Source organism: Hemitrygon akajei, chromosome 18, assembly GCF_048418815.1.
Source record: "Hemitrygon akajei chromosome 18, sHemAka1.3, whole genome shotgun sequence".
NCBI lineage: Eukaryota > Metazoa > Chordata > Chondrichthyes > Myliobatiformes > Dasyatidae > Hemitrygon > Hemitrygon akajei.
Genome location: NC_133141.1, coordinates 48,761,259 through 48,786,103, shown reverse-complemented (window position 1 = coordinate 48,786,103; position 24,845 = coordinate 48,761,259). Strand labels below are relative to the sequence as shown.

The following is a 24,845-nucleotide window of genomic DNA, read 5'->3' as shown; positions in this document are numbered from 1 at the left end:
GAAACACCAGAGAGACATTCTGTAATGATCAATAAATCAATTGTCTAGAATCAAATGACACCTTGCCTGGTGTCTCAAGGCTGGGTGTATCAGCACCTGCACCAGACACACCTAAGACTTGTACAGTACTGTATGCCTTAGTTAACTAAGTTGACATCATATATGAAGGGTAGTAGTCAGGTAGTTGCCTCTCTGGTTATGGAAACTTAGAGCTGTGGGAACAAGGGCTAGAAGTTAGACACATCTGCAGTGCATATCACTAAACAGTATAGCAAACTCTCAAAAGTCTCACAGCTTTGATTCAGATGAGCACACAATATTGAGGTGGTCTTGGGTGGCGTATATTAGTATTAATAGTGCATCAGGGGAAGGCAAAAAGCATTTAATTTTTTGTTTTGGTGTTACTGTTGTTTCTTAGTTGGCTGAATTTGAAAAATGGAATGAACCAGCCAGGGCATAATGGCAGTCACCAGAATGGGAACAAATGCATTCTTCAGGTAAAACAGAACATAAAACAAGATAGTGGAGTATGTTGGTATTGGGACTTGATCCATTATCTCAATGATGAGCTCACAGAGAACAATGCAGACTACTTTCATCTTCCATGTCATCTTCCATCCCAATGTACTGGCATACAACGGTGAGGAGAGTCCAATGCCAAGTCCGAGGATTGCCCCTGCATCCCTGCTTAGTGAGGAAAATGGCCTAGTGTCCAGTCGGATCCATTCAGGATTGGCACACCACTTGGTAGCAAGCGAAAGTGTCCTAGAACATCCAAGACTGAATTAGTTTCAAATGAGCATGCACCTTTAAACATAATAAAATTCTTACATACTTTAATTTGCAACCAGAGTTAAGGCAACGTTTTTATTGGAGTTTTCATTATGTGCTTCAATAGCTATTCCTCCCACATGTACAAAAGAAAGGAGAAAAATACCTATTTTAGAATCCACTTTTTTTAAAGCCTGGTTGCTTAGAACAATGTTCAGAAGATTAATTCCTGCAGACTGTGGGAAAAGCCTGAAGAGTTGACATGCTGACATTAAATATTGGCTCTGCAACAATGCAACATTGAATATTTGTGTAAAAGAATATCAGACTAACCATTACTTCTCCCTGCTTGAAAGCTCTGATCAGATTGGCATAAAACCATATGATAAGAATTTCAAATTGTGTTGCAAAACAGTGCTTTGTAAGCACTTCTGTGTGTGGAACTGCACACTTCAAAGCACTTTCTCGGCTCCAAAACACTGACTATATCAACTGTTAAAAGAAAAGATTTTCATCACAGGAAGAAAATAGTCACTTTCTTCCTGCTTGGCAAAGAAAATAGCTGTTGTTAACAACAAAATAATGAAGGGAACAAAAATCACTGGGCATATGTTTGCTGGGTATAGTAAATTCAGAGGCTGCAACAAAAAAAAATCAATCTAAAGTACTTCAAAATCATAAAGGTAAACCCTTGAAAATCGAAGGAGTGAAGTAATTTTTCATTTGAAGTCTTTCTTCCTGCAGAGGAAAGTACCTGGTATTAATTCCATTCTAAATAAAGAGCTCAGTGTGTGAGATTACAGGATGACACAGAGTCTGCTTGCATTGCAGAGAACTAGGCTGAAGCCTGACTTCGACTACTGACAGCGTGAAGTTCACATGCACTCAGCATGACCTTGTGGGTTTTCTCTCTGGGTGATCCATTTTCTTCCAACAACAAAGATTAAATGGCCACTGTAAATTACCCTGGACTGAGGTGAATGGCAAAAAAGAATAATACACTGTACACTGATGGGCTTATGTGAAAAAGAGCTTGTTACAGGGAAATAAGGACAGGGAAAACATTCTTACAGGATTGCTCAGTTGAGAGCCAGCATGGACCCGATGGGCTGAATTGGCCTGCTGTGTTTTTTTTAAAACACAAGCCTAATTGGAAAATAATGATGTAAATTGAGGGATATTCCTCAAATGATTATTAGTAAAAGGTAATCAACATACCTCCAAGCTAAATTATTCAATAGCCTTCATTTATTTAATAATTACTGAAACAACTTAGGGAGCTAGAAAAGAACTCAGAGAAAATCAACAGATTTTCTGAATGCTTTTATGAGCAAAAAGGAAATAATTTTGAGTTAATATATACTTTTGAGTTAACATACACAGGATGCCGCTTCCCTGCTCCAGTCTCATTCTTGCCATTTTCTGGATAAAGTGGAATTCTTTGAATCAAAATTGCAGTGAAGAATTTCTTGGATGAGAAATTTCCATAAGGGCTGCTGTTATAATTTAATTAATTAACTAGTCTGGCTTCAATTCATCTCTTAGCAATATGAAAATAATCAGTTTATTGAGCAATTACTTGACCTGCTGCCGAAAAAAAAAACTAAACAAAAAACATCGTTGTGTGTCTGCAGTTGTTCAAATCCTGAAGGCTTAATTCTTTTACTGGCCAAATGCATTTGAAACATTTATGTGCAATGAATTTAAAAAAGATCTGAAAGCCTGCCCAACTGAAAGCTGAAAACTAAATAAACACTTTACTGCAGTTACAAAACCATTCACAACATTTTCCAGGCTCATTTCACCTGTTGATTGCAAAGTCAATTTCAGATTCATTCTGAAATGATAATGCCCATCTAAAATTAACAAACTACGGTACCTATATGAGTCTGGCATGAAAATAATTAACTAAAATTGCTCTGATTGTACTGATTAAAAGATTGATACATAACATTATGAAGCAGCATCAAGGTGAGATGTCTTACATTAGTCATGCTCTTAATTCTCAGTTTGTATACACTTTCATCCTACAAAGCTTCCCGTCCACTCCCCCCCCCCCCCCCCCCGCCACCCATGTTTTGTGTTTTGTCACACCTTTGTGCTGAATTTCTGGTGTGCTCTTTGGTTCAGCAGCACACATGTTAAAATCATTTATTTCCAGACTGAAATGTGGTTGCGACCACATTGAATCACCTCATTTTGGAAATTTGACCACGTAGTCCCATTCATTGTATGCGCTAGTTGCACATATGAAGATGTTATTTCCCATAAAGTGCTCTTTTGTCAGAACTATTAGAACATGTTGTTCTAAGGTTTGCCTGCCAATTTAAAGGAGACCTCCCACAGCATTCAGAGCTGAGCTCCAATAAGCCAGCTCTAGTAGGACCCCTTTAATTTTAAGCATATCTGATCTATTTGTTAGCCAGAGAGCATTCACCAGGCTCCAATGTTGGACAACCACCAGGCACAGAAATCCAATCCTTCTTAAATCTCTAGATTCCTTCCCCTCTGAAGCTTTGAACTCTATCTACACCAAAATTCCCAAATAGATCCCCCCCCTCCACTACCAGCCTCCTCTCCCCAAGAACCTCAGACAAGGTATCAATCACCATAATGTTACTTAAGTAAGAATAACCCTATCCAATATCTCCTTACACCCCTCCATTCCAAGCAATATCCTGGTAATTGTCTTCTGCACTCACTCTATTGGAACCACATCCTCCCAATAGTGTGGCGACCAGAACTGTGCACAATTCTTAAGTGTGGTCTTACCAATATTTTGTAACATGCAATATGACATCCAAATTCTTACACTCAGTCTCTCATCCTATGAAGGCAATCATACCAAATGATTTTTTCAGTAAACTGTCTGCCAATGTTGCCATTTTTGGTGAGCTCTGGACTCCTACTCCAAGGTCTCTCTATACAACAACACTCCTATGGTCCCTGCCATTTACTTTATATATTCCATCAGAGTTTACCTCATTAAATTCCATCCATCATTGCTCCACCTAACTTTCCAGCTGATCTGCCTCCTGATGTATCCTTAGACACCTTCTTCACAACCTATGACTTCAATAATTTTCATGTCATCTGCAAACTTCTTAATCATACCATCTACATTCTCATCCTGGTCATTTATGTCTATTACAAACAACAATGGTCATAATCCCAATCCCTTTAGTACACCTCTTGATCTCCAGTCAGTAAAACATCTATCCATCACTACCCTCATTCTATGACAAAGCCAATTATAGATCCAGTTTTCTAACATGCCTCTGATCACTTATGCCCAAATCATCTGCACAAGTCTATGCGGAACCTCATCAAAAGCCTTACCACAGTGAAGATCAACTTGGGGCTGGGGAGAAGTGGGGTAAGGATAGGGATTAGAGAGCTGGGAGGTTGTGACTGGTAAAGGAAATGGACCGATGGAAGTACATTCAGAGTCGGCTGCTGGAGATTGTGGCAAGGTGTAGATGAGAGGAAATCAGTTGTTGGAGTGGGCGGTGAGCAGCGGGAAGTGGTATTGGTTGTTGGTGCTTGTCTGGAGGTGCGGATTTTAGACCATAAGATCATAAGACATAGGAGCAGAATTAGGCTATTTGACCAATCAAGTCTGCTCTGCCATTCAATCCTCGCTGATTCATTATCCCCCTCAACCCCATTGTCCTGCCTTCTCCCTGTAAGATTTGATTTCCTTACTAATCAAGAACCTATCAATATCCACTTTATATATACCCAATGATTTGGCCTCCATGCTGTTTTGTTTGGCTGTATTCATGTGTATGGTCAAATGATAATTAAACTTGAAACTTGAATTTGAACCATTTATGGCAATGAATTCCATAGATTCACCACCCTCTGGCTAATGAAATACGTCCTGTTCTAAAGGGACATCCTTGTATTCTGAGGATGTGCCCTCTGTACCCTCTAGGACATACTAACCCACTTTTGGAAACATCTTCTCCATGTCCATGCTATCTAGATATTTCAATATTTGGTAGGTTTCAGTGGAGGATTGGGATGGGTGATAATCAGTGAATGGGGTCTTCTGGGAAGATTGTGTGTTTTGGGATGTGGGGTGCACAGTCACTACTGGACTGAGGTGAATAGAGAAGGAAATTTCTGAGAAAGAGGATCTCACTGAAACACGGGGTGGTTGGAGGAGGAGCTGGGGAAGCAGGAAGCCATGGACAAAGCCCCAGAAATTGTATCCAGGCATACATAGAATACCACTGCCATTGTCTGGAGTATCTATGCAATAGCAAGTCAAGTGTGCTGAAGCCTTTCTTTGCTGCATTGTTTCAATGTTGATTTATAACATTGTCTTCCCCCTACCCCCTCTTTTTTTGAGTGTCTCTATTTATTTTGTCCTTCTCACATTTCTCTGTTGCTGACAAATAGAACATAGAACAATTTAGCACAGGAACAGACCCTTCAACACATAATTTCATGCCAAACCAGCTAAAAAGTAAACCAACCACTCCCCAAGAAAAACTAATCCCTCCTACCTACACCATGTCCATATCCCTCCATCTTCCTCACATCCATGTGCCTATCTAAATGTTTCTTAAAAGCCTCTAATGTATTTGCCTCTACCACCATACCAGGCAGTGGATTCCAGGCATCCACGACTCTCTGTGTAAAAAAACTTACCCCTCACATCCCCCTTGAACCTACCCTCTCTCACCTTCAATGCATGCCCTCAGGTATTAGCCATTTCTGCCCTGGGAAAAAGATCTCTCCTGTCTACGTTATCTATGCCTCTTGTAATCTTATAAACCTCTATCAATCTCCCCTGTGCCTCTACCGTTCCAAAGAAAACAATCCAACCTCTTAAGGCAGCACAAGCCCTCTAAACCAGGCAACATCCTGGTAAACCTCTTCTGTCCCCCTCCAAAGCCTCAGCATCCTCCCTTATAGTGAGGTGACCAGAACTGTACGCAATATTCCAGATGCAGTCTCACCAGAGTTCTATAAAGTTACAACATAACCTCTTGACTTTTGGCTGCAACTTCTGACCTACTATGGTGTTAATACATTTAGCCAATATTCAAACTACTGCATTATGTATGAGGTAGGGGGGAAAAAAGTAAGAAATTGTAATCCTTGTCGAGAATTTTCCCTCAACTTCCAAAATTCATTTTCATTGGCTTCCATGGAACTAAGTTTGCAAGCCAAGTAAAAGGCAGTGCTACTGTTATATAGCATGTTTAGCTACTAATTGGGGAAGATGTTCCAGAAGGGTTTCTTTTAGCTTTGTTTGAACACCACATCTTTTAGTATTTAGCAGCAAAGGTCCCTTCAACAAAACTATACCATACCCTTTTAAAAAAAAGTAATTTCAGAGCTGGTTCTATTGAAGAAATGTGCATTTTACTTTCTTCATGAGAGTAGAACATGGTGTAGTTAGTAGAAATGCTGCCTCACAGATCCAGCTTCCTGCGTTCAATGCTGATCTTCATGCTGTCTGTGTGGAGTTTGTGTGCATAAAAATGTGGGGATTTTCTCTAGGTGCTTTGGCTTCCTCCCATGTCCCAAGTATGTGTGGATTGGTAGGTGAACTGACCACTGTAAACTGCCTCTGGCGGGCAGATGGTAGAATCTGGGAACGACAGGTTGGAATGTGGAGTGAATAAAATGAGTTGGGGGGGGATCATTGTTTGATGGTCAACAGGGATTGGTGAGCTGAAGGGTCTGTTTTTATGCTGTATTTCTCACCTCTACCTTCTAACTACAATCATTGGGCAGAAGAATTTTCTTCTCCCTAAAATCTATGTTTTTTTCCCCTTGTAATGCCCTGGTTCACATCTTTACTGTTATGCTGTAGGAATTTCATTTAGCGGTTCTGTAAGAACAGTCTGTTCTGCTTCCAGCCTGTTTGGGTAACTGTTGATGGTAAGGGCTGATGTGGAATGTGTGCCATCTGATTAGGGGGAGGTTTTCTTAGTGAGGGACAATAAGGTTGGTCTTGGGCTTTTGTTCGAGAGGAGATGAAGAGAGAAGATGCTGGGGAAAACTGGTCGTAGGGTACGATTCAGTGGGAGACCCGTTTGTTCGAGATGGATTGCGAGCGACGTTCAGAAAGTGGTACGTGCTTTCACGTTGACCGAGGGCCCAGTGTGTGAGTGACAGAGAAGTTCAAAATGAGCTCCAACTTGTGCACATTTCACTATTTAATTAGAATGGGCCCTTTTCTTTTTGTTATTCTTTACTAACCCTTTAGTTAAGATTCGTAAATATAATCCCTTTAATCGTATGCAGTGTACTGTCTGTTATTTCGTAGCATTAATTTGTAACAGGGTAGCGATTACACAGCATCCACACAAACCGGGGCTTGTGGGGGGGGGGGAGGTCTCGTGCCTCAATCTCACACGTTTGACAGGGCCGGAGATTGTCTTCCCTAGGCTTATGCAGCCGAGGAAACCAGTGTGTTTCATCTCTTCCCTAATTGTACTTACTTTCTCTTAAAAAAGTTTGCCACATAAAACACACAGGCATTTTCCAAAATAAAACTTCACACAAGCAATAATGGCCAGAATGACAACGTGTAAAAAATTCTGTACTTACCAGGCAACATCGACTCCAAGGTAATGCAGTCCCCAGTACAGGCACGCAGCACTGAGCAGCAATACGACTGAGGTCACAACGTATTGAATTAATTTCAAATTCTCGGGTATACGTTGGCCTAGCAGTAAACCAAGTACAGCACCTAAAATCCAAATTGAAATTTTAATGACTATTTACATCAATGCTCACAGAATATTTGCCTTCTTTTAAGCTTTTACATCAAGATAATCTTTAAATAGTTGGTTGAACAGTTAAATCACAATGACATGTTAAACATCTACCACTAAAATTCTGATGTGATACATGTTCTATTTTACCCTGGGGGTATCAACAGTATGACTAAAGTGTCATACTACACCTCAAGAAAACGTGACAACAAAGGTAACCATGGATCAGTCTCCATAGCATCACATAGATATTGAAGCACATGGTAACTTTACCTCAGCTGCACATGATCATCGGCCAAGAAAAATCAGGGAGGATTCTAAAGAGAAATGGGACTCAATCTCTCCTTAACAGCACATTGTTTAAGAATGAAATGAACACATCAGCAGTCTTGCCTTTATTTCCTGCTACCTGCTGAGCTGGCTAAAGAAGGGGCAGTAAGAAAACCAAACCCCAAATATAGCAACTCAGCACATAAAAACAAGGTGTGCAGATTGAGCAAAACACATTTAAAATATCAAAAGTACAATAATATTTGTGCCATGATTGAATATTAGTTTTCTTATTTTATATTTTTAAAAATTGAATGGGAACTGGATTCCCATTTTGAGCATTGCTCGAAGATACCAAACAGGTGAAAACACATATTTTATCAGTCTAAAGTGGATTTAAATCTAGATTCCTGGTGTAAAAGGAACAGAACCAATATAGTAACACACACAAAATGCTGGAGCAACTCAGCAGGCCAGGCAGCATCCATGGAAAAGAGTACAGTCGACATTTTGGGTCGAAACCCTTCATCATGACCAATATAGTTCTTTTCTCCCCCACATCATTCTTGATAAGAATAATCCTCTCACAACCTGCTCTGTGGCAAGCTCCACAGAGCAGGTTGTAAAATGATTATTCTTACTTACAAATTTCTTCATTGTGCCAACTTTGCATTTGAAAATGTGACACTACATATTTTATTAACTCCATATTAAATCACAATGTCTAAATGATTCTGATGCTTTCATAGCTATTATCCCTTGCTGTGTTTTAAAAATTCATGGCTTAGAGAGACACATCTAACTAATATATATCACACCCAGTTGGAAATTAAAGATCTCATGGAGAGCTAACAGCCAGAATGGAGATAACTGTGCAAAAAAGCCTAGTGACTGTACTACGTACTCTATTTCTGTATTTTTGGACATTAATCATGCACATTTTACTATGGTTCAAATTTTGGAAAACCACCAGTAATGACATCATTGCACATGAGACCAACAGCCTCTTTCGGATTTGAACCACTGAAATCCTGAAGTTGCTGTCAGTGGTTCAATTCCCCTGGACAAGTTCTGCTGGCTGTAATCTTCTACCCTGGAATAAAGAGATGAGATGATAATTTTTTCATATATTTACCAATTTTATTCATTACAAAACCTTGTACAGGTTAGACTTTGTCCCACAATGCTTGTTGAGTTTTTAAATTCTGCATTATGCCATGATTATTGCATAGTAAATGTTTTAATCCTAAAATAATTCAACGTAGATTGTAATTAGCTCAAAATATTTTTAAATGTTTAAAAAGTTGATTATATTTTCACTTCCGCCTTGAAATTATCTGATGCCCTAATCTTTATTTTAAACAGTCTGTAAAATGCATCAAGTTAGATTAAAATTTTCTTCCTTGAAATAATTTTTTGACAATGGCTGGCTGCTCTGGTTGCCATAGATCCTTCCAAGTGATCCATGACAACAAAGAATGTTGGAAAAGGGGAAGACTGGAAAAAAGATCACTAGCTCTCTACTTCCACAGTCTTCAAAGTTCAGGCCACTGTGCCCTCCAAGTTCTAGGCATTATAGTTTTCACTTTTAATTGAAAAATTACTGGCACTTCACTCCCTTTAGTAGGAGGTGTAAGTGTGTACTTACAAACTCTGTACAATCCTCCAAAGAATCTACATCTTAAAGCAGTACAGCAGTCCTTGGATTGGGTACTAAGTTCTGTATGTAATCACAATATTCATATTGAACATCTTTTCCAATCTTTGAACTATCTGATGCAGCTATGTTAACTTGCATCTCTTTGAATTAATTTAAGGATTAAAATGCTAAAATGTTCTGATGCACATGCGGATACAGAGTTCTGCTCGTAACCTTGGATGATATGCCAATGTCTTTGTGTTTAGGATTGGCAGTGGTAGAGGTGTTGATGTTAATTAACTGCTTCTTCTGCAACTCATTCTGTTCGGCACCGGCAGCTCCTGAGACGCGCTGGTGTGCCACCACAATAACAGTAGGAGGCATACCTTGAGAATGAATTTCAAATGAGAAAATTAAAGACAAATATCAATGCACTCTTTCGATACAGACACTTGTATTCACCCATGATAATTAAAGATCTAACCTGTAATTATTCCAGCAAGGACTTGATGTGGAAAGTGAGCCAAAATAAATATTCTGGAGATGCCAATTGTCAGCAGCAGAACGATATACAGTACCACGGGAATGTTCTTTGCCAGTAAGCTTAAAGTAGATAAACAAAATAACATAATTATTGGCATATTTTAATTGTTGAAATGTATAGAAATACAATTTTTGATTAAGTGATGTAAGGAAGGGATTCTGCACTTTAGGTACCCAATGTCAAAATCAAGTCTAAGAACAGGGTGGCTGGAGGGCATCGACAGAGAGCAGATGGGGGTCGACTTTAGGATTTCACTAACAATGAAAAGTTAAAAGTGGCTCCTATAAAAAAGACAATGGATGGCTTGGAGTCTTACCAGCAGTCTCAGTGCGCAAGTGCATCATATATACAGGACACTTTGGATGAACTAGGGTCTGACACTAAACACTGTCTCAGGGAGTGGGGGACTATCCAAAACAATCGCCCTACTTAGATTTAGTCTGATGGAAATTGATAGTCAAATGACACAGGAAGAATATGGCTTTTCAACCGAAGCAAGAGGCTGAGAGTGAAAGACTGAAGCATCGCGGAGGGAAGGTCGTTTTTCTTTTCTTTAACTGATCATGGAAAAGAGGCTAGACTGCGCAGGCGTGTGACGCAGCGCACCAAGATTTAAAAGGGAGACCGCCATATACAGCGGCCATCGTTGGAGTGGACTGAGTCAGAGTGGGACGGCTTTGGCTCAGTCAGGCTTCGGCGAGAAACAGGCAGAGGCGAGGGTAGGTTCCAGTAAGTTTTGTTTTGTTCTTTTAGAGTAGAGAGAATGCCAGGCAGGATGTTGGAATGCTCCTCTTGCAGGATGTGGAAAGTCAAGGAGACCTCCGGTGTCCCTGACAACGACACCTGCAAGAAGTGCATTCAGCTGCAGATCCTAACAAACTGCGTTAGGGAACTGGAGCTGGAGCTGGATGGCCTCCAGATCATTCAGGAGACTGAGCAGTTTGTAGATAGTAGCTTCCGGGAGGTAGTTACACCTAAGGAACAGGGCACAGGTAATTGGGTTACCATCAGGCGAGGGAAGGGGAAAGGGCAGGTAGTGCAGGGTTCCCCTGTGGCCATTCCCCTCCAGAACAGGTGTACTGATTTGGATACTGTTGGGGAGATGGCTGACCTGGGACAAGCTGCGGCAGCCGGATCTCTGGCACTGAGTCTGGTTCTGCAGTGCAGAAGGGAGGGAGGAAGAAGAGGAGAGCGGTAGTGATAGGGGACTCCATAGTCAGGGGTACAGACAGGAGATTCTGTGGTTGTGACAGAGACTCCTGGATGGTTTGTTGCCTCCCGGATGGTCAGGGATGTCTCTGATCGCATGCACAACATTCTGAAGTGGGAGGGTGATCAGCCAGATAGATGTCGTGGTACACATTGGTACCAATGACATAGGTAGAAAGAGTCAGGAGGTCCTGAACAGTGTGTACAGAGAGCTTGGTAGGAAGTTGAAAACAGGACCTCAAGGGTGGTAATCTCAGGATTGCTACCTGTGCCATGTGCCAGTGAGGGTAAGAGTAGGATGCTCTGGCAGATGAACACGTGGCTGAGAAACTGGTGTAGGGGGCAGGGTTTCAGATTTCTAGATCATTGGAACCTCTTCTGGGGCAGGTGGGACCTGTACAAGAGAGACGGGTTACACCTGAACTACAAGGGGACCAATATACTTGCAGGGAGGTTTGCTAGTGTTATTGGGGAGGGTTTAAACTAGATTTGCAGGGGGATGGGAACCAGAGTGCTAGAGTAGATAGTGGAACGGGGGTAAAAATAAATGATGTTAGTAGTTCATGCAAAGTCACAAATAGTAAGGTTGTGTGTGGTGGTAACAATCTTCTGAGGTGTGTATATTTCAATGCAAGGAGTACTGTGGGAAAGGCAGATGAGCTGAGGGCCTGGATTGACACTTGGAATTATGACATCATAGCCATTACTGAAACTTGGCTACAGGAGGGGCCGGACTGGCAGCTCAATGTTCCAGGGTTCCGATGTTTCAGACATGATAGAGGCAGAGGGACGAAGGATGGTGGGGGGGGGGGGGGGGGCGGGTGGCTTTGCTAGTCAGGGAAAATATTACAGCAGTGCTTCGGCAGGAAAGATTAGAGGGCTTGTCTACTGAGGCCATATGGGTGGAGCTGAGAAACAGGAAAGGTATGATCACATTAATAGGGTTGTATTATAGACCACCCAATAGTCAGTGAGAATTGGAGGAGCAAATCTGCAGAGAGATACCAGACAACTGCAGGAGACAGAAAGTTGTGATTGTAGGGGATTTTAATTTTCCACACATGAATTGGGACTCCCATACTGTTAAAGGTCCAGATGGGTTAGAGTTTGTGAAATGTGTTCAGGAAAATTTTCTAAATCAATATATAGATGTACCATCTAGGGAGGATGCAATATTAGATCTCCTGTTAGGAAATGAGTTAGGGCAGGTGACGGAAGTGTGTGTAGGGGAAAAATCTGGTTCCAGTGATCATAATGTCATTAGTTTCAATTTGATCATGGTTAAAGATAGATCTGGTCCTTGGGTTGAAGTTCTAAACTGGAAAAAGGCCAAATTTGAAGAAATGAGAAAGGATCTAAAAAGCGTAAATTGTGACAGGTTGTTCTCTGGCAAGGATGTGATTGGTAAGTGGGAGGCCTTCAAAGGAGAAATTTTGAGAGTGCAGAGTTTGTATGTTCTTGTCAGGGTTAAAGGCAAAATGAATAAGAATAAGGAACCTTGGTTCTCGAAGGATATTGGAACTCTGATAAAGAAGAGAGAAATGTATAACATGTATAGGCAACAGGGAGGAAATAAGATGCTTGAGGAGTATAAAAAGAGTAAGAAAATACTTTTTTTTAATAAAAAAATTTTTTATTGAATTTTCAAATGGTTACAGAAGGAAAAAAATTATCAACCCTTCCCCCTTCCCCCTAACATATCCCTGTAGAAAGAGGAAAAAAAAGAGAAAAGAAAGAAAGAATGCCTGGATATCGGAAGATCCCCACATGCTCCATGGAGTTCATAATAGCTTTAGTATATATATTTATTTCTTTCCCCAAATAACCAATAATTTTATCTTCGGAGCACCTATATATTTAATCCTATCTTTTGTAAATAAGGGTGCCAAATTTTCAGAACTATTTCATATTTATCTCTTAAATTATAAGTAATTTTTTCAAATGGAATGCAGCTAAAAGCTATATCTATTTTCATTTTCTTAATGTATGTTAAAATTCTTTTTCTTTTCACCGGTCCATTAAGCCCATTAACATTAAAACTTTAAAAATTCAGTAAATTACCGGTAGTCATTATTTTTAACAGGGTTACTCCAGTCTATAGTAATACCTAACTTTTCAACTTTCGTAGTACCTTGGGGAATCTTTTTAAAATCCTCCGTGTTGCTATGTGTCTCCCCCCCGATTGTCCAGGCAAAGAAAGAAAGATTAAAGAAAAATAGATTATGAAGAAAAAAAAACAAAATACCCCCCCACTAATGTTGTGACTTAAAAAAACACATTACCCCCCTCCGTTGTGCGGGTCATGGCAATCGCCATGATTACACACGTGAATCCCGTAGCAATCGATCCGAAGTTCCCCCAGCTCCCCCGTAACATAAAAAAGTATATATAAGAGAAGAAAAAATATCACTACTCTCAATTAATATTTCTCAAATTTTTACCTTTCTCCCCCTGTATAATTAAGAATATATTTAAATATTCTTCTGTACTTAAACATCCATCAACTCCATTCACTGTCCCTGTCTTCATCTTTAATCCGTTTCACTTTTAAATCTTTGGCTGTGGTTAGCAAATATTTGGGAGTTCTTGTGCAAATTCTTCCACATCCCGATAATCAGTAAAAGATCTTCTTTTTCCGTCATCCAAAAAAATTATCAGGGTTGCCGGGTGGCGCAATATAAATTTATAACCCTTTTCCCATAGAACTTTTTTCGCTGGGTTAAATTCCTTCTTTCTCTTCAAAAGGTCATAACTTATATCAGGATAGAAAAGAACTGTTTTCCCTTCCATCATCAATGGCCCGTTTCTCTTTCTGGCACGTTGGGCAGCCGCCTTCAGGATCTTTTCTTTATCTTGATAACTTAAGCATTTTATCAAGATTGATTGTGGGTTTTGATCAACTTGAGGTCTTGATCTTAAGGCTCTGTGAGCCCTTTCAATTTCATTTAACTGGGTTGCTTCTTCCATTTCCAAAATTTCCAGAATCCATTTTTGAAAAAAATTTATTGGATCCTCTCCCTCTATACCTTCTTTAAGTCCAACAATTTTAATATTATTTCGTCTGCTAAAATTTTCAAGTACATCCACTTTTTCCAGCAACCGTTTTCTTTCTGATGTCCAGGCAGAAATATTATCTTCCATTTTATTCACTCTATCAATGGTGTCTCCCGTTGTTTCTTCCAAGTTTTTAATTTTTTTGTCCATTTTGTCCTCTTTTCATCATTTTATCAAACAATCTTCATATTTTTAATATCTTTTTTATTACTTTTAATGCTTTTAATTCATGCATTATTTGCACCAAAGATTTTTTTGTCTCCAATATCACCTCCAACCTCTTCCTGTTGCTCTTCTTTGTCTGTCTCTTCATCTTCGTCTGATTTATCCAGAGAATCTGATTCCACCTCATATTCACTTTCACTTTCAGTTCCGATCATAGCTGGGATTTGTAGTTTGGGTTGCTCACACATGCGCAATTCCTGTTGCTCTTTGTTTTTGGAAATGGTTGATGTTGCCGCAGTTTCCTGTTCTGTATCGCCGGAGGTAAAATGCACTTGAGCCCGAGGCTCTTTCATAGCGACCGGCCTTGGTTCTTTTCCAACTTGTGTTGTCTTCAAAGTAGTAGTTTTCTTCTGCTTCTATTTAGGAGACATCTCTTAAGACAATCCTGAGTAGTTTATAAGTAATTTTTTAAAAGTATTTACTAACTTTTCTTCACTTAAACATTATTTTACTGTTTTGTTTTTTTTTTTTACGGGAGAACTGGATTTCCACGTCTCGATCCTACGTCATCATGTGACGTCCCCCCAAGAAAATACTTAAGAAATCAGGAGGGCTAAAAGAAGACATGAGGTTGCTTTGGCAGTCAGGGTGAAGGATAACCCTAAAAGCTTCTACAGGTATGTTAAGAGCAAAATGGTAGTAAGGAATAAAATTGGTCCTCTTGAAGATCAGAGTGGTCGGCTATGTATGAAACCAAAAGAAATGGGGGAGATATTAAATGGGTTTTTTGCATCTGTATTTACTAAGGAAACTGGAATGGAGTCTATGGAAACAAGGCAAACAAGTAGGGAGGTCATGGAACTTATACAGATTAAAGAGGAGGAGGTGCTTGCTGTCTTAAGGCAAATCAGAGTAGATAAATCCCCAGGACCTGACAGGGTATTCCCTCGGACCTTGAGGGAGACTAATGTTGAAATTGCAGGGGCCCTGGCAGAAATATTTAAAATGTCGATATCCACGGGTCAGGTGCTGAAGGATTGGAGGATAGCTCATGTAGTTCCGTTGTTTAAAAAAGGCTCAAAAAGTAAGCCGGGAAATTATAAGCCGGTAAGTTTGACATCGGTAGTAGGTAAATTATTGGAAGGAATACTAAGAGATAGGATCTACAAGTATTTGCATAGACAGGGACTTATTAGAAACAGTCAGCATGGTTTTGTGTGGTAGGTCATGTTTAACCAATCTATTAGAGTTTTTTGAGGAAGTTATCAGGAAAGTGGATGAAGGGAAGGCAGTGGATGTTGTATACATGGACTTCAGTAATGCCTTTGACAAGGTCCCGCATGGGAGGTTAGTTAGGAAGATTGAATCGCTAGGTATACATGGAGAGGTAGTAAATTGGATTGGACATTGGCTCAATGGAAGAAGCCAGAGAGTGGTAGTGGAGGATTGCTACTCTGAGTGGAGGCCTGTGACTGGTGGTGTGCCACAGGGATTGGTGCTGGGTCCATTGTTATTTGTCATCTATATCAATGATCTGGATGATAATGTGGTAAACTGGATCAGCAAGTTTGCTGATGATACAAAGACTGGAGGTGTGCTGGACAATGAGGAAGGTTTTCAAAGCTTGCAGAGGGATTTGGACCAGTTGGAGGAATGGGCAGAAAAATGGCAGATGGAATTTAATGCGGACAAGTGTGAGGTATTGCACTTCGGAAGGTCAAACCAAGGTAGAACATACAAGGTAAATGGTTGGACACTGAGGAGTGCAGTAGAACAGAGGGATCTGGGAGTACAGATACATAATTCCCTAAAAGTGGCGTCACAAGTAGATAGGGTTGTAAAGAGAGCTTTTGGTACATTGGCCTTTATAAATCCAAGTATTGAGTATAAGAGTTGGAATATTATGGTGAGGTTGTATAAGACATTGGTGAGACTGAATTTGGAGTATTGTGTGCAGTTTTGGTCACCTAATTACAGGAAGGATATTAATAAGGTTGAAAGAATGCAGAGAAGGTTTACAAGGATGTTGCCGGGACTTGAGAAACTGAGCTACAGAGAAAGGTTGAATAGGTTAGGACTTTATTTTACTGGAACGTAGGAGAATGAGGGATGATTTGATAGAGGTGTATAAAATTATGATGGGTGTAGATAGAGTGAATGCAAGCAGGCTTTTTCCACTGAGGCCAGGGGAGAAAAAAAACAGAGGTCATGGGTTAAGGGTGAAGGGGGAAAAGTTTAAAGGGAACATTGGGGGGGCTTCTTCACGCAGAGAGTGGTGGGAGTGTGGAATGAGCTGCCAGATGAAGTGGTGAATGCGGGCTCACTTTTGACATTTAAGAAAACTTGGACAGGTATATGGATGAGAGGGGTTTGGAGGGATATGGCCCAGGTGCAGGTCATTGGGACTAGGCAGAAAAATGGTTCGGCACAGCCAAGAAGGGTCAAAAGGCCTGTTTCTGTGCTGTAATGTTCTATGGGAAATGAAGAGTGTTGTAATAAGAAAAGTATAGCTGGAGGAGTAGGTAATAATCTCTACAGGTATGAGCGCAAATCCCAAAGGCAGTGTTGTCAGCTTAGTGCCAGGGCTGAGGAACCAATGACAATTGAAAGGACAAAGCAGGATCTGCTAAAATTTGACAACTGCATTATAAATGTAATAATCTTTGGATTACTACCCGAAATATGTGAAAATTGGCAAAGAAGAAATAAGATAAGGAAAATGGATGTGGGATTCAATGTTAATATTAGAAAAATGGGTTTCAATTCATAAGGCACTGGCAACAGTACTGGGAAAGAGAAAGCTGCTCCATTGGGATGGGCCTATCTTTATTTATTTATTGAGATACAGTGCAGAATGGGCCCCTCCAGGCCCTCGAGCCACGGTCCCCAGCAATCCCCTGATTTAATCCCAGCCTAATCACAGAGCAATTTACAATGACCAATTAACCTACCAAATGGTACATCTTCAGACTATGGGAGGAAACCGGAGCACCCAGAGGAAACCCACGTGGTCACAGGGAGAACATAAAAACTCTTTACAGGCAATAGCAGGAATAAAGCTAGGACTAGTGTCCCAGTGAATCTACAAATTGGCTTATAAATATGCCCTTAATCTAAATAGTTGTTGGAAGGGTTTGATGAGGAGAAAGTTAGAAAGTGAAAGCAGCAGTGTTGATAGCCAAATAGCTAATGAAAACCCCACAATTTTCCCATTGAAGATGGCATTGGTGAAGCACAACGACAACTTGCTGACAGCAAAAACAACTATTAACTACCTTATTAATCACACTTTTTCTAGAAAACAATCACTTTAATCAATAGCCTGTAACTTCCCTTTTGGAGTCGAGCTTTTGAACTGCCCGTATGGCCTGACATTTTTGCGCGTGAACTGGAGCCATGAAGGTGCAGGATGTTGCAGCGTGGCGTATATGGGCCGAATCGAAGCGGTGGAGCTTGGGCCTCACGAACCTATCGAAGGAGCAGGGCCCGGGTCCGTGAGCAAGGAACAACTTGCTGTTTGAGGCTGTGGCCTACAACTAACAGGCTCCTAGATCGGCTGTGACTAGCTTTGAGACTGTAGACTCACTTTCGTGAACTTCAGTTCTGAATGTTACTTGCTTATTTTTATAGTCTGCACAATTTCTGATCATTGGGTGTCTGACAGTCTTTTTAAATGGGTTTTATTGGGTTTCTTTGTTTTGTGGCTTGTAATGAGACAAATCTCAAGGTTGTATATAGTATACATACTTTGATAATAAATATACTTTGTATCATCAGGAAGCAATAGTGCATATCAACATTTCTTTCCACATATGCTGCTTGATTGGCCAAGTTCTTCCAACATTTTTTGCTTCAGAGACCAGCATCTGCAGCTTTATTTATTTTCCTTTCAGAAATGGAGGAGGGTGTAGGTCTGGAGTAAATGAGCGGCTCAAAGAAATTAATATTGCTGAAAATTAGTACAGTAGTACCCATGTGCCACTCTTGTGAACTGTCTGTAATCTAATTTAATTGTTTATTTTCTATAGTGTTCATATTGTATTGCTTTACACACACTTGGTATAATTCATTCATTTAGTTGAATGATCACTCTAATGTGATCCATTGTTATAGCAATGGAGTATACTGTATGCTGCATCCAGTTATTAATGAACGTAATAAACATTTTATTATTACTAGCTTGAAAAAGGTTTAAAAATACATAGGGGAATTTCAGGAAAGTTGTATTTCCATATGTCAAGCCATTAGTAATTTGAGGAGCCCCTGTATAGGAGAAATTAATTTGACTGAAAGACAATAAATCACCAGGGCCCAATGATCCCAATGAAGCCATAAGCAAACAGTGTTCAACTCCTTCAGAAAGGGAGATAACTCTCAGTGAGCAGGGTGAGTTATGCAATCTGTGTTTCAGGGTTGTGACATTTCTTAACTATTTTCATGCTTAATCAGTTAAAGCAGCACAAACCTCCTAGTGTGATTGTAAATGAATGTAGAAAAACTGGTCATCATAAGCCACCAAGCTGCACCTGTGATCATCGCGTGGCCCGACGGACTGCCTGAAGCATAAACAAACATTGCAAAGTGAACTCGTATTTTATTTCACAGGTTGCAAGTCACAGATTTGAAGCAACAATGGTTCTAAGAGCTGGATCTGAGCTGTGTCTGTAATGCAGAGGTAGGTATAGTAACCAGGCCATATACACTAAGAATGTTCATAGGATCTCAGTCAATTATGAAAATAACTGCATACCTGAAATATAGTGTGAATCATAACAGTACTTCTGTTTTTAAAAATGTGTCCTGAGAATAATTCACAGCTACATTTAATTAAAAATAAAAAGGAATCTAACGAATGCACTCATGGATTAATTATAATATTATTTCTGTCACTTGTTAGTTCTAGCCTTCTGTGGCTGTCATTAGTAGAGATTGAAAATTCTGAGTTCACTTTTATAAATTTTTTGTCCATTAACAACCTTTTATACCTATATTACTCCACAATAAACAACTGTAGATTCATTCATTTGATGATAGGGATAGTGGATTGAGTTAGCATTTTGAGTCCTTGAGCTGAACGGAACATCTTGGTCAAAACCAGAACCAACGGATGGGGTAAACAATTCCTGGCACTACAATACCAGTGGGCAGACATTGTCCAATGATCAATAATGACTTGCATTTACATTGGGACTTTAACAAACTGAAACATCCAAAAAAAACTTCCAGGAATGTTCACAGGTACTACACTGGAAGATATAGGGGCCGATAATCAAAAACTGGAGAGAAGATGGGTATGCTTATGAGAAGAGAACAATTTCAAGGTGTTATTTTATTCCCCTATAGTGGAAATATCAAATATTAGAGGGTACAGTGAGAGAAGGAAAAGGGGATGCAGATGGAGATTGGTGCACAGAAGAAACATTATTTGACCACTTATGTGATTGGCACAGTAGTGAGGCTTTGTGAGATGGTAAATACAGATGAGGGAGATTTTATGGGGAAGGCGAGGAGCTGTATGAACTAAAAGGAAGACAGTAAACTCAGAGGAGAGAGTGCATAGAGACAGAAGATTGAAATTAGTGAGAATAAAATGAAGTGGAACAGCAACTGAGTAAGAAAAGCAGTGACGATGCCTTGTCAAAAACACAGTGTGGTACTTGAGCAGGTGGTAGAGTTTAAGAATGTTAAATAATAATCAGGAGAACTGAAATAAGATTGGAGAGTCAGACAAGAACATATGCCAAAAGAGTGGAGCAAAATATTTTTTGATGAAAAGTTACATTATCAATGCAGCAATGTGGGTGAGGGAAGCCATGAAAAGCACAATTAGGTAAGGAAGTTTCATTAGTGAAAAACATGTCACCAGCCCTTTGCTAGATTCCCATCACTTCAATCATCTGCAATTAGGTCAGGAAAGACAGGAATCTGATTTTACAAGGAAGGAAATATGCTAAAGGAAGAAGCGGGAGGGGTAGCAAAAAGTGATTGATGGCAGAGTCTACGATGTCAGCACTGGAAAGGTTTTGCCAATGGTAGTTTCCAGGAGGTTTGCTAGATAGGATATTTGGAAAGGGAACCAAATGGACAGCTCCAGCTGCTGCTTGCATTGATGCAAAGACTAATACAGTGAAAAGGAAAAACTTTGAAAGATGTTAAAGGGGTGTAGAGAGAAAATGTAAGCTTCTTCATGGTAAGCCTTCTAAATGAATTACCAGAATAGCAACCAAATGAACAGTGAACAACTGAGCACATTAAAAATGACCACACTGTAAGAAGATTAGCCAATTTTCACTTTTAACTTGCTAATTAATAAAACATATTGAAACTGGCAGATTGAAGTCAGTTCTACATTCAATAATATGTGTTCTTACACTGCTAATTTACTGCAACTATTTTCTCATAGGAATAAGATTTGGGTAAACGTGTAACATTTAAAATAAACCCTAACAGCAGAGAAATGTATTGAAACATTTTTTAAAATAATTCTAATAATGAACTTTGAAACCTAATTCCTCGAAAAAAAAATTTAAATGTTAATTTGTGACTGAACTGTCAAAAAATAAGTAGCTAGTAAGTGTACATTTAAAAGTCATATTGTACTCCATTGTAACAAACCTGGACCAGTTTCACAGGAGCAGAAAAATTGCTGTAACTTTGGCATCTGGTGCTTACTATAGACCCCCGATTCATGAATCCACCAAAATGGACGCTCACCAAACAGCAACCTATTAGGAAAGTAAGAAACACTCAGATTTGATCTGTAAAGCTGATTTTTGCCAAGATTACACTTTCAAGATTTCATTTCAGCCTCTCTTCACGACCAAGATAAGAAATTTATTTCATCAGATTGATTGAGATACACAGCAGAGTTTTTCAAGGAATAATAAACAATAGTAATTTCAGTGACAATTTCGTCCAAATATTCCCATAATCGTTCAAATGGAAAAATGAAGAATGGCATTTCTTGCACTGTCCTCAGTGCAAGAGAGAGTCATATTCTGCTGAATTTTCAAAGTATCTAAATATGTTACTATTGCATTTCACTGCAGAGAGAAACTCATATTTCAAATTGCATAAAACTGGAAAAAAATCACATTATGTTATTGAATTTCTAGGCAAATATAGTTCAAGTGCAATGAACTCTCCCACTAAAATATCCTCTCAACATTCATCATTAAGTTGCACATAAACTGTTGTCAACTGAGAAATGATTGAAGCATTAATCTACAGCAAACAGATAACATGGTCAAAGATAAAATACAGAAATAGACAACAAAAAGGAGAAAAGTTAACTCCCCTTAATAGATATTTATATTTACATTTAAGGATACGATCTTTTTGCCAAAACGTGTTTGATGACATTTTCAATTTACTGTTTAAAATGTTCCAGTTTTACTCTCTGTTCTCTGTAAGTGATTTATGGTGTGATAGTCTCATTGTGCAGCAGCAATCATAATCAGGAAATATTGCCAATATTTTGTCTCTCTCATGAAACACTGTTGAAACCAACTACATTCAATACCCAACACCCCACATCCTCAAGTTACTCTTCTGACACAGTGCTGCCCAGTGATCAAATATGGCAGCTTTTTGAACTATGTAGTTTAGTTTTAAAATGACAGCCTCTTCTTTCATCTTGACAGGGATGCTTTCAACATTAAGTAATCTTAAAAATATAAAAAGATGGTCCACTGAGAAGAAGAGTAAAGAAAGTTATATTTTAATTTAACCCATTTTCTAAATTAATATTGAAACAGACACTCCATGCCTAATAGTGTCTGGATATTCCATGTCTCTATAGTGTTCTGCAATGAGGATTACTTATTATGATACAGGAGGCCATTCAGGCCATCAAGTCCTGGCTGGCTGCCAAAGCTATCCCATCAGTTCCATTTCTGTTCCTTATTTGCCTATTGTATTGCCATTTTTTTCATCCCATCAATTCCCCTTTGGTCCCTTACAGTCGCTAATTTTTCTACAGTAGCTAATTAACCCATCAGTGTAGGAGAAAACCAAACACCCAGTGTAAACCCACTCAATCACAGGGAAAATGTGCAAACTCAATACAGATGCATCTGAGTTCTGGATTAAATCTGGAGCCACGAGGAAGCAACAATTGCTCCTAAGCCACCATATACTCTGTTAATAATAAAGCATCAAGCAATCAAGCAACATCAAGGAGGTCCTGCCAAAGGATTTCAGCCCGAAATGTCAACTGTACTCTTTTCCATAGTTGCTGCCTGGTCTGCTGAGTTCCTCCAGCATTTTGTGTGTGTTGAATGAGAAGAAGGGGCTTTGTGATGACACTCCTTAAGGCTGTTCTCAGGTACAAAAACAGAACAATCAAAACCTAATCATTTTTATACCCATCTCAACCATCGCCATAAGCACAAGAACCTCAAACATACAACTGAAATATCTGAAGATGAAACACAATTACATCTGAAACTTTCAACTCTCTTAATGCTAATCTTACTGGGTAAATTATTCTGATCTTGGATGGGCACGCTCTCACATACTTTGTGTCACTTGTAGGGACATGAGGTTTGAAGACAGGAAGTAATGTTTCTGAACTTACAAGGATACATCCTCCCAAAGTTGATAGCTCTACTTTACACTAACGCCTTCCTCAAGAGGAACTATAGTGCTGGTCTTCACTTTATCTTCTAGGCTAACAATTTTAAGACATTAGAGCATGCTACCCAATCTCTTCCTTTCAACTTTGACCGTTCAGCTTGTAATCTCAACTATAAAATATATGGTTTACATTCTATTATACATAATTATTTTTTTGAAACAAGAGAAGCTTTACATAAATGTTATTTATGAAGGCCGATGAAGCAACCATTTTTCAAAAGCAATAAAAGCTGTTGAGGAAGAAGAGCTTCCTCTACACACAATAGTGAATTAGCATTTTTAATATTGACCCAAACAATCCAGCGACAGAAAGGGCATTAACTTGTCTCGCCTGATGATTATCACTTACAGATATGCAGTAAAATGCCTCAGCTCTAGAAACGACCGTTCACTGCATACTTAAAAATACCATTGATCAGGTGTAAATAAGAATGTGAGTTACAGCATCAAAGAGCATATCAATGATTCAATCGCCATCCTTAGAGAGTGGGATACGACAGTGGTCGTGGATACATTGGAAGGGAGAAAGAAAATTGTACCCAATAAAGAGGAACTTACCATTTAAATACTAAGTTCAACCATTCAGTAAGTACAGTGATCCACAACACTGAAATCCCAATCTTTCTGTTGAGATAGTACGTTACAGGGAAGTAAATAAAAAAAGAGGTTCTGGGGTCCCCGAGCCAAGTCATAAAGAGCATACTCTTTTCAAAGCCACCGAGAGTTTGCTGCAGGAACTCAGCCACTTGGATACCGTGCTTGTAAAGCGGCTCCATGCCGTTCCCAGGGCAGCCAGCACCAAAACTCCACGCGCCGCAATGAGCTACCGGCCGTCTCAATGACTAAAACACTAGCGTCGTCGGACAGCAAACCAGCGGTGACAAACCTCGCTTTCCATACGGCGATTACAATCAAGGCAAAATCATAAGCTCCTTGAAGTTTCAACCTCTCAACGCTGAAGTCGCTGTTGATGTCACTTGTCGGACGAATGAAAATCGTTCTGTGAAATATCCGTGAAACCTGCAGAATGAGATCGTGATCTAGCTAAATCGCCTGACCTCACTGGAAAAAGATCGCAAAGGTAAATGTTAATAAATGATATTTTAAGAGGGAAAAGCAACAAAAACGTCGGAGATATCTGGTAAGGAAGGCAACATTCCAGAAGAGAGAAACGCTTCAGGTCCTTGACTATCAAAAGAGGTAAACTCTGTTTCGTTCTCCACAGATGCTGCCTGACTTGCTGTATCTTCCTTTATATGTTTATTCCTTTATATCTTCCTATATATGTTTTACATTTCTGGCATTTCTAGTAGTTTGCTTTTGATATTGATAACAATCCAGCTGGTGCTTTTGGGTCAACTGCAATAGGCCAAAGCCTTACAGCACAAAACAAGAGCCCTTCACCCACTGTGTCCAATCTAAGCATCACATATCAATCCCTTTTACCAGCATTTGGTCCTGTAGCCTACTCCGCTGGTGATTCATGAGCTTAACACAAATTGAAGGAGAAAGGTAGAAACAAAAATAAATATCTAATTATGTATCCAATATTATATATTCTAATTATACACCTCTAAATGGTGGTAGAATGGCACAGCTAGTAGATATGTTGCCTCACAGCTCCTGCTGACAATGTTCTGTCCTAAACACTGCATGGCAATTGCATGTTCTCCATGTGATAGTGAGAGGTTCTTCCAAAAACATCAGGATTGGCAGATTAACTGACCACTTTGAACCTGGTGCGTAGATGAATGGTGGACGGGATTGATGGGAATGTGAAAATAAAATAGAGGAAGATCAGAGTAAAAGTAAGTGC

At 39.5% G+C, this 24,845-nt stretch overlaps 1 protein-coding gene across 1 annotated transcript; it reads right to left on the bottom strand.

The window, feature by feature from the left end:
• Positions 1–368: 368 nt before the first annotated feature.
• g6pc3 (glucose-6-phosphatase catalytic subunit 3) lies at positions 369–23,910 on the bottom strand. Its single transcript, XM_073071633.1, has 6 exons — positions 23,588–23,910; positions 21,008–21,117; positions 18,858–18,948; positions 9,905–10,023; positions 7,345–7,486; positions 369–765 (listed from the first exon to the last, which is right to left on the bottom strand). Exons 1-6 carry the CDS (start codon positions 23,803–23,805, stop codon positions 402–404), a joined length of 1,044 nt encoding a protein of 347 aa, XP_072927734.1. The 5' UTR covers positions 23,806–23,910; the 3' UTR covers positions 369–401.
• Between the last annotated feature and the right edge of the window lie 935 nt (positions 23,911–24,845).

Bases quoted from the DNA above. Each gene is read 5' to 3' on its own strand.
- g6pc3 (XM_073071633.1), bottom strand. From the start codon at position 23,805: ATGGAGCCGCTTTACAAGCACGGTATCCAAGTGGCTGAGTTCCTGCAG. The intron at 10,024-18,857 runs GTTTGTGCTGCT...ATCTACTTTAAG, and splicing joins ATTTACAATCACACTAGGAG to CTTACTGGCAAAGAACATTC. The intron at 7,487-9,904 runs GTTAGATCTTTA...TTTGGATTTTAG, and splicing joins CCTTGCTGGAATAATTACAG to GTGCTGTACTTGGTTTACTG.